At 26.1% G+C, this 10,881-nt stretch overlaps 1 protein-coding gene across 1 annotated transcript in view; it reads left to right on the top strand.

Annotated features, from left to right (window-relative positions):
* The window catches only part of LOC129968904 (integrin beta-PS-like), a 23,067-nt gene extending 15,707 nt beyond the window's left edge, over positions 1–7,360 (top strand). The window contains exons 18-22 of the mRNA XM_056083242.1: positions 46–351; positions 1,390–1,522; positions 2,572–2,688; positions 3,647–3,816; positions 3,972–7,360. Coding sequence (XP_055939217.1) covers positions 46–351; positions 1,390–1,522; positions 2,572–2,688; positions 3,647–3,816; positions 3,972–4,040 — 795 coding nt within the window. The 3' untranslated portion in view covers positions 4,041–7,360. The remainder of the gene's footprint in view (positions 1–45; positions 352–1,389; positions 1,523–2,571; positions 2,689–3,646; positions 3,817–3,971) is intronic.
* The last annotated feature ends 3,521 nt before the right edge of the window (positions 7,361–10,881 follow it).

The raw sequence follows: 10,881 nt of genomic DNA on the forward strand, positions 1-10,881 counted from the left end.
ATTTAAAAAATGAAATGTAACATTATTCATTGATAATCTTTCCAGAGCAGTGATTTGAAGATCTATGGTGAATACTGTGAGTGTGATACTTTCTCTTGTGAACGAGACTCCAGTGGGCTAGTATGTGGTGGAGAGGAACGAGGAAGGTGTTGTGGTGAATGTGTTTGTAATCCAGGATGGACAGGATCTGCCTGCGAATGTAGAGCTACTAATGACACTTGCATTGCTCCTGCAGATATTGAAACTGGAAGATTTTGCAGTGGACGAGGAGAATGTGTTTGTGGTGAATGTCAGTGTTACAGAGATGATGAGAGGGGATATTTTGGTGGTCCATATTGTGGTGATTGTAGTGTGAGTTTATATTTTGCTTATAATTAATTTTTTTTACTATCTAATAAAGAAAAAAAATGCATTTTTGTTTGTAATAACTTTTCATATTCATAAAGAGCTGTTTTAATGTAACAGTAATTTCTATGACAGATATAATTTTATAATTCACTCAACACTATAGAAATATGCATTATGTTGTAAAATAGACCTATTTGCTTATATTTTAAATTATTGTTGTATTTAAAATTATAATTTTGAGTTTTATTTTTTTTAATTAAAATAGCATTATTTGATGATCCTTACTTATATATATATATATATATAAATCCTTTGGATATCTAATTGCTTATATCATTGTTTTTTTTCTGTTTTCTTCTCTGTGCATAAATTTAACTCAAATATTATGGCTATGCACATAGGAGAAGCTTTTTGCACTATCTTATTTATGATTGTTGTATTCAACATAATTATAACAATTTTCGTACTTTCAGAAATTTTTTTTAAAGAGAAACAAATTAAGTAATAGATTAGAAGTAAATGAAATCTAATAGGATCATACGAAATGAAAAGATCCCCCCCCCCACTAAAAATATGTTAAAATTGTTGGAAGAAGTTTATATTTTAATGAAATTTAATCTCATTTTAACAACCAACATGTTCAGATTTTGGATTCAGTTGAATCACTTTTTATTTATGCCCAGATCATATAGAAAATTAAAATGAAATAATTTTGCTTTAACTAGAATTTATAAATTATTGCAAAAGAATATAAAAATAAGCTTCCATTAAATTAGAAGTTATGTTTCTCTATAATTTTAGTAAAGAATTGATGCAAAATGAGGATGTAAGTTTCAAATAGTTTTGTAGTGTTTTTGTAACTGATCTTGAATGGGACATTTCAATTATTTCTTACTTTTGATATTTAGCCATATTAGGCTTCAGAGATCAGACATCTTTAATATTTTACATTATTCATATATATTGCAGTTATAAATGTAGGGCATTTTTATAATGTATTCTTATTTTCTTTCTAATACTTATTGCTTAATTATTTTTCAGTTCCAAACATGTGAGGGAAGGTGTACAGAATTTCGGGATTGTGTGCAATGTAAAGCATTTGATGTAAGCCCCTTAAGTGAGGAGGAATGCAATAATTGCACTATAGTACCTGAACTGGTTGATAATGTGGATGGTAAGTTTGTTTTCTTTTAGCTTAACTATTACATAAGTAAATAGTCATTGATATTTGTAAATGTATTGCTAGACAGCAAAACCAAATTGATATATCTCAGAGTCCATAATAATTAAAAATATATATATAAATAGTTCTTTCTGGTTGGAACCTTCTCTAACTCATGACTCTGCCTGTAGCAAATTATTGTTTGTAATTTATTTTCTCCTTTGAGTATATTAGCCAATTTTGTTATAGCCTGTAAATTCATCATAGTCAAATTTCTTTCCATCTAATAAAAGGACTTCAATTCATTTGTCATAAAAACTTTTCTATTTTTAAAAATATTCTAAATATATTAGTTGTAATAAGTAGAGTAACCACTTCTTAGATATTTTAAATTGCATCTTTTCAAAAGATAAAATGAGTTTGATACCAGCAAGGAAGTTCATATGTCATTAATCCAAACCAAATCATTTGCTCCTCCCCCCCTGATTTTTTTAATAGCTTAACATGTTATTATTAGCTTAGGAATAGGCATAAGAACAGAAAAGGAAGATAACCCACTTCCCATTCAAGAATATATATATTTTTTATATTATTCAAGAAATTAAGTTAGAGACTTGGTGGTTATTTTAATCCATATATTGTATTATTTAAACTCAATACATGCTATGTGAAAAGAAGGCCCTCACCTTGTTAAATTTTGAAAAACTTTTTCCATCTTAAAAATATTAAAATTATCAATTACCAAAAATGTCACTTTATTTTTGTATTTGCGTAACATGATAGAAGAATTAGACTTTGCTGCAAATTATATATGGCTAACTTATCTTACATTTATTATAATTATCATTTTCAATCAATAAAAATAAATATTGTTGATTTAATATATTTATAAACATTTGTTTGAATTTTGCATTTCCTGTTTTCATTAATTGATAATTTTTGCATTTATGTGTGCTACAATTTTTTTTATGACCGTATGTATAAAGTATACTGATTATATACATCAATACTTTTTGAGTATTATTCTGACAAAAATTCATCTCTACCTTTTCTGTTTATAGATATATCACAAAATGAAAGAAAATGCATTTTCAAAGATGAAGAAGATTGTTCTTTTACTTTTGTTTATGGCTATGATGATAATAATAAACCTGTCATTAGAGTTCTTCAAACAAGAGGTGAGTTTGATATAGTTTTTATTTTTTCTTCTTATTCACTTGAAATTAGACTTCCTTCCCACCGTCTGGAATTAAACTTAATTATTAAAATTAGAATAAATATTTTTAAAAAAAGTAGTTTTTGAATCAAGAATTAATTATTTTATTTTTGTTTTGTTGTAACAGTAAAATTCACCATACAGTATTTATTAACTTAACACTTCTGAAAATATTTTGATTAAAGACAATTAAAAAGAAAGGAGTTATAAAATTAATTAATTACATCTGAAATATACAAAAAACAAAGTAAAAGGTTAAAGTTTTTTTTTTAATGTTTTATTCTGTGGAAAGAATAATTTAATTGGAGTTGCTATCTAAATTAAGTCAGCATTTTGTAGTAAATTAAAATATATCATATATAATTTATGTAAAGTGTATTTAAATATATAGTTTCCTATTATTTCTTTTGTTTTGTTGATTTTACAAGAACATTGCTGTGTCATATTTTTTTCAATGCAATTATTACAGTTCAGCAGCATAGTTTTTAAATAATTTGTATTAAATAAAGCATATTTTGTTAGGTTTGTTTCATATATCCAGAAAAATTGTATTTGTTCGTTCTAAAGAAAAAGCAAATTGAATTGTACTAATATTTAAATAAGATTGTAGTAAATTATTAATTGTTAAATTAATTTTGGTGTAATTTATATACTTTTCCTATGTGATTATTCATTTTTCATATTAAATGATTATATGTATTTGATTCTAATTCTTATGAACATTCTGAAAATATTTATTTTGCAAGAAGCATAAATGTTTCTTAAAATTAGGATTAAAAGACTTGAAAGGAAATATTTTTTGATTTTAGAATAAGATTTCTAATTATGTATTGTATATTGTGTATATCACATTACTTTCAATCTCATAATCATATGTTACTATTTTACATTTTTCGAAGCAATTTGTTTAATTTCCTTAGAATGTCCAAGCAAAGAACCAGTTTTATGGATAGCATTAGGAGTTACAGCAGGAGTTTTCTTAATTGGACTCATTGCTTTATTAATTGGAAGATTTGTCATTTATTTAAAAGATAAAAGAGACTGTGAAAGATTTTTAGAAGAAGTGAACAAAAATACTCAATGGGGCAATGTGAGTTTTTATTTATAACAAGGCTTTTTATTACATTCAATTAAAAGATAGAATTTTATTATTTTATTGACTGTATATGAAAGTTTTTATATATGTTGTATTGAAATTCTCTAAAATGGAGATTATTATTGATTATTATTTTTTTTTTCTTTCAGGAAACAAATCCTATTTACAAAGAAGCCATTTCAGAATATCCCAACCCTATTTATGAGCAAACTCAGTAAACTTATATTGAAGTTTGTTTTTTAATTACCGTTTTTCTAGTCCTTGAAAATGGATGAATATTTTCATATGTCATTATGTAATTATTTATTTTCTCTTTATTTTTTGGTGGATTGTTTCAATACCCTTCAAGAGATTTTACCACTCCTTTTAATATGTTCTCTTTTATGTTTTGATTCTATTATGTTGTAGATGTTATTTTGCATTATATTATGTTTTAAAATAATGAAATATATTGTTATCAATAATAATTAAAAAAAAACCCAATCAATTTTTAGGTTTAGTTTTTTTTTTTTTTTTTCCCTTACAGATTTTTTTGAATTTTAATAAAAATAGAATAAAATTTACTTATATATATATAGATATAGATATATAGATAAAGTTCTTCTGATTGTTTTATATAATTTGTGGAACTAAATTTATGTTTTTTCCTAACACAGGGTAATTCAATTATAAACATGTGCATATGATATTTTACATTCATTTAAACTGATATACATTTTTTGTAAGCCATCATTTTTTAGTATCTTTCTTTTTTAATTATTTATAAAAGTGCATAATATAGGAAAGTTTTAGTTCCTAGAAATATAATAAATTAGTTAACCTTTTGTATACTTGAATATATAATATTATAGTTACCTATTTGAAAATGCTGGACATTTTCTGCATCATATCAGGCATGAAAAAACTTCTGCTGAAAAACTTCCTGCAATATGTGTTGGTGAAAATGTCTTATTTATATTATTCAAATATTAGCTATAATTTTCTGAATCCAGGCTTATTACTTGGTCTTGACCTTTGTGCTGAAAAACAATTAATAATAGGATCAAAAATAGAGAGAAATATGAATACGAGCTTTTGATTTTATAAATAATTCAATTTTATTGTTACTATTCCAGTTAGTACATATTTAAATTAAACTAATTAAAAATGAAGTTCTTTTTTAAAGAATAACTATCAAGTTGCCAATCAAAATAAATACATGTTGTGAGCATAATTTTCTTTCAGTAAATGCTTGTACATATATACTACTTCTACCAAAAATATATAGTGATAATATTTGGCATTACATGTTGGCAATCATAGTTTTGATATATGCTATTGTAGAAAGTAGTATTACTGTGTAGTGGGAGATTCTATTTTAGTTTTAGTTTTGATAGTAGCTTTTCTGTCTTGTTAAGTGTCTTTATAATATCTATTGCATTATAAATATTTTAAATATGTTAGTCTAGTATGTAATGCATGTCAAGTTAAAGTTCTTTGATTTATTATATATATATTTGTTTTTATATTTCACTTTTTTAATTTAATATTTTAAAGTGTACACTTTTTTGAATATATGTTAGTGTGTATTAGCATTAATTTTTTCGTGTCAATTTCCTAGTAAAATTTTGCTGTGAATTGTCCAGGTGTTTAATAATATGTATGCATTTTTTGCATTCCATTGTTATGTTATATTGTTTTGTTGTCAAGTATTTTTAGCATTTTATTCATGTTTTCACCATTTTTTTGAGGAAGGTTTATTTGTTTGCATTTTTTTTCAATGCCACATTCTTTACTTAAATTTGTCAGTAATTTAATTGTGATTCTCATTATTTTGTTTTGGTCACAACTAAGCAGGTACTGAAATTTGATATTAACTGGTAACTCAAATACATATCAAGCTTTTGATTGTACTGTTGTTCAGTATAATTATTACAAGTTTTTACCGTGCTGTTAGAAAATACTTCAAATATGGATTATTATAGACTGCCCTCAAAATTACCAGATTTGTAAGTTTTAACAATGCAAATACCTTTTCAACTCTTTGTAAAATTTGAAGCTTCATAATTATGCCAAAGAACCTTTCAGATTTAAATATCATATCAAATATCATTTATTCCTATACTGTATAAATACTTTGCCAGTAGTATAGCAAAAATAAGTGGGGCCTAGGACATAATATGATTGTGTCACTCTAATTGCCGTCAATATCTTAATGAATGTAAATGATGAGTAGGTTGTTTTTATTTTTCTTAGTTCCTTTATCAGAATTGACCTCAAAAAGTGATAGAAACTTACTAAAATTGTGTCTATAATTGCAGCCTCCAAAACTGTCATCTACGATATCCATACCCACTTTGCCCCTTTATTTTTTTGCTATGCCACTGTGCATCATTTGTGGGCATTAGAGTTTGATATATTTTTTTTTATTTCTGTTTGAGAGCTTTATTATACTTTTAACTAATCATAAACATATATGAAAAAAGAACATAATTCTAAATTGTACTTATTAATTCTTTTGTTGAATTTTTGTTGATAAAATATTGACCTGTTCTGTCTTTTTACAAGAATTATAAAACATTTTGCATTTTTAACTTTTAAGAATCAGTGTTATTCCATAAATTAAATGCTGATTCCCAGTTCAATATACTATGCTGCTCTGTCAATTAATGAAATAATTTTTATTATAAATGAAATTTGTAATGCTTATAAATTATTTCAAATCACATATTTATAGATTTCTTCTGAATTCAGGCAGATCTGTTGAGTTGATTTTATTTAAAGAAATAATTTCATAAGAAATAAATTTGTTAATTAAAATATAATCGTTTTGTGCTTTTTAAAAATGCAGTTTGATAGATCAAACTGCATTTTTCTCAATTCTCAAAAAATTCTCAGAAGTTTTGAAATACTTTGCAGAAATTAAAAGTAAAATCTTTTTTAATGTTTTGCATTTTATTTATTTTACTCTGTTTTTCTAGTTAATTATGAAATATAGCATTTTTTTCATACTTGAAATTAGAAATGGCAATAATAATTCTTTGATAGATTGTCTAACATATAGTTTCTGTTATTGGATCTACTTGTTTAGTACAAACATGTTTTCATTTAAGAATATAATGCGAGTATTTGGCCATTGCTGTCAGCTGTTTTTATTTCTATTGTTTTTATTATTATTATTATTATGTTTTTTATTATAAAAGTTAAATACTCAGCTTTTTGATTATTAGTTTGTTTTATCTTTGCATGAAACTTTTGATTCTGTAGCCTTTTTTTTTATGTTAATTGCAGCTGATATGTTCCTAAACTAATAATTTATTATACTGATAACTTGATTTGTGATAATTCTGTAATGCCATCCACAGTGTAAACCATCCAGAATCCTTTGTGTTCATAGTTTTTACTGTTAAATGTTTATTATAAATGTTAATTTGTTTTATTGTATTCCAGTAGATTATGTTTAATTAGTGTTGTTTTGTTGCATTTTGTGTAAGAAATATTTGAGGTAAGCATAAATGTAATGCAAAATGAAAGAAATAAATATTTTATTTGCTTTTAATCTGTTTTTATATTGTTATTTTGAATCGAATATGCAGTCAAATCTGCAAGAATCTGACACCAGTGTTTTAGTAGCACAAATTTAGAGCGTTAAGAAAAAAAAATTCATTTTGTGTGACCTTGAAGTGACTGGGATGCTAGGCCACACTTAAATTCTGAATTATATTTTATAATATTTATTACATGTGAGTTTCTGTTTAATTTTATATATTTTGTGCTAACAAAGTGCTATGCATTAACACAGGCTTTACTGTTAAAATGCATATTTTAGAAATGAATGGCAATATGTCTGTTTTTTATTTAATAAGGCGTTAGTTTCGAGTTATTAAAGACATTTTGAGCTCAATAATGCTCAAAATTGGAAAACGTACAAAATCCGCATTTGTTTAGTCATGATTTCAATCAATCTTGCACTGGAAAAACGTTATAAATAAATGGAATGCAGATACTTTTATTTTCCTTGTTCGAAATGCTGTATGCCATTGGTTGACTTTTATTGCCTAAGGATGATAATTTCTCCTGTTGCCGCGAATTGTTATGGCACAAGTTTCGAAAATCGTTGGCAAACAAATGCGCAATTTATATGCTTTGCTTTTAGCACCATTGAGTCCATCCTATCATTTCGTTGGAAATGGAAGAAGCTATGCAATTTTGCAGCTGAATTCCCCCCCCCCTGTTCTCGGGGTAGGAAAATTAGAAAAGAATGTGGCTAACTCTGCTATGTGACACCACATGGTGCTTATTTAAATTTTACCTGCTCATAGTGTGTGGTTACTTAACCTAGACTCCAAATCTGTGGCAACAGTTGTCGGCGTTCTCAAGTTAATGTGGAGTAGAACTTTAATGGACATCCTGTACATGGAGAGAAGGCAGATGTTTTAGAAAAATTAGCTTTAACCATAAGCTATTTGCTTTTTAAATATATATATATATATTTCTTTTATAAGAGCATCTGTTAGCAGTAGTATAACTAAGAAGATGCAGACAAAGCACTTGTCTTGGCTGCCATTATCAAAGAGCATAAAATTGAAAAGTCAATTAATTGCAGTTAAGAATTTTTTTTTTTTTTTTTTTCTTCTTCTTTTTTCCCCAACTCCTGTTATTCAGATTCATGAAAAGTAAAATGGTTTCAATCAAATGAAGAAGAATATACAGGACCAAATAAACTTTTATAACCAGACAACTAATTCGGACCAGATTTCTCAAAAAAAATTTGATGATCCTTTTCAAAAATGTTAGAGGGGGGAGTAATGGGATAAGCCCAGACCCTAAATCCTTTAGGGTTCGTTAAACAAAAGAAGTTTCAAAGGGTTCTATTCTTTTAAGTACGTGAAATAGGTTTTTTTTTTTACCGGTCTTAATTATTTTTGCAAGCAGTTTTATGTAGGATATGTTAATAATTTGGCAGAATATTTAATTATGGGCAGTATCGATGATAGTTGGTTTCAGTATTTCGATTATAAAAATACAAATTTAAAACACTTTTAACCAAAACCACAAAAAAAAACTTTTTTAAGCAAACTTTAAATACAATTTAACTGTCGAATCAGACATTTTCTTTTAATTATATACATTAATGATATTTCTTAATTTAATTTAAATCCTAATTAATTTCCCAATTTTTATCTTAAATTAGTCCATGTTAATTTTATTCTAAAATGTTCTCTTATTTCCTGATCCAATTCCCACCTTTTAATTAATTATTTCTAATGTGCTAAAAAACTGCTGACTTCATTTATTCCCACGCCGGGAGCAAAAAGATAAAAAGCCTTAACAGCTACGCATCTTTTTTCAAAGCTACCTAAGATTATTTTTGCCTAAGTTGATACATTTCAAAGAAATCCTTATCAAATTTCTCTCACTTTTACTCTGATGTCGCGATGTATACTGACAAGTCGTCTTAACGATTCTTCTCTGTACATAATATGCCTACCATGTAAAATAAATTGAACTTAATTCCAAAAGTTTCTTTTCAGTCGTCATGCATATGCAATGATATCTATTAATTTAATTTAAATCTTAATAATGATAATTTTTTCTTAAATTAGCCCTTAATATTTCATACTTTATGAACTATTCTATTAACTTTTTTTCTCTCTTATGTTAATTTCATTCTAAAATGTTCTCTTATTTTATAGTCCAATTCACACCTTTTGGCTAATTAATTCTGACATGTGTTCAATAAAAATTGATGACTGTGGCAATTTCCCATGCTATGAATGAAGGGATAAAAATCCCTAATACCTAAGAATTCCTTTTAAAGATACCTAAGATTCCTTTTTCTAAATTTATAAGTGTCAGAATCGCTTATTAAAATCACTGAGGGAAAAATTTCTGTCACCTTGCTCTTATGTTCTGATGCGAACAAATGTGTGTTCCGCCTTTTGTCCCCTTATACAAATTATGATTCTTGTGGTGATTTTGTGTTGTTTCAGGATCAAAAACATCAGCAGAAATTCAATTCTATGTATGACTTAATCATGTATTTTATGATTACTTAAATAATTTAATGTAATTTTAATTCATACTCATTTCAGCATAATAAATTTTAATATTTTTTAGAAAATTATTCTGCTTATTCTCTTTAAACGGTTAAATGTAAAAGCCTAAATCATTAGCTGCAAAATATTTTCATGTAGAACATTTTCATTTCATTCATCAAAATGTAATCCAAATGAAATTGCATACTGTGTGCACTGATTTTTTTTTTTTTTTTTTTTTTTTTTTTGCATTTTCAATTACTTCTTGATTGCTTGCAGCAATTAATGCCTTGAAAATACCAAGATTTTTTTTAAAAATCCAACAATTAATTAAAGCTAGTTGATATTTTGAATTTAAGGCCAGGCTATAAAATGTTAAAAATTTATTTTATTATTATTTAGATTTCAATTCAATTTCTATCTTATTATTCTATGGTATAAAGTTTTGAAAGAAAGTGGTGGGGCAAATTGTAGATTCTAATTTTCAAAACAGAGGGACGCTGGTTTAGTACTTACTGAACTCAATGTAATGATTTTTTGTAACTAAAACTGCTCCATTAGTGAATATTGGCAATTTATTTCATTTTCTTTGAGATTTGCCATTCAGATTATGCTTACGCTACCATTAATATTCTGTTGAAATATTATCTGTAAGCATCGAGTATCATTACAAATTTCTTTTGACAAGGAAGTATGTTTCTTTTTTTTTTTTTTTTTTTTTCTTTCCTCCTTTTTCTTTTTAAGCTAATGCAAAGCTTAGCTGAAGCACGACCTTCGTATTACGGAGGTCGTGGCTGAAGTGCGGAATGAATCTGACATCGATGAATCATTGTGTAAAAAAAATGTTTTTTCTCTTATTTTTGTTGTATCTCTTCTTACTTTTTTTAAAAATTTCTTTAATAATTTATTTTAAATGTTGTTCTAACCCACCTAAACCGAGAAAAAAATTTAAAGGAGATTGGAGTCTCTGGTTTTAAATAACATGGCAAGACATATGATTAAGACTTCATTAATTTATCTTCATTTTATTTTTGTAAAAAAA

The sequence above is a fragment of the Argiope bruennichi genome, chromosome 5, assembly GCF_947563725.1.
Source record: "Argiope bruennichi chromosome 5, qqArgBrue1.1, whole genome shotgun sequence".
NCBI lineage: Eukaryota > Metazoa > Arthropoda > Arachnida > Araneae > Araneidae > Argiope > Argiope bruennichi.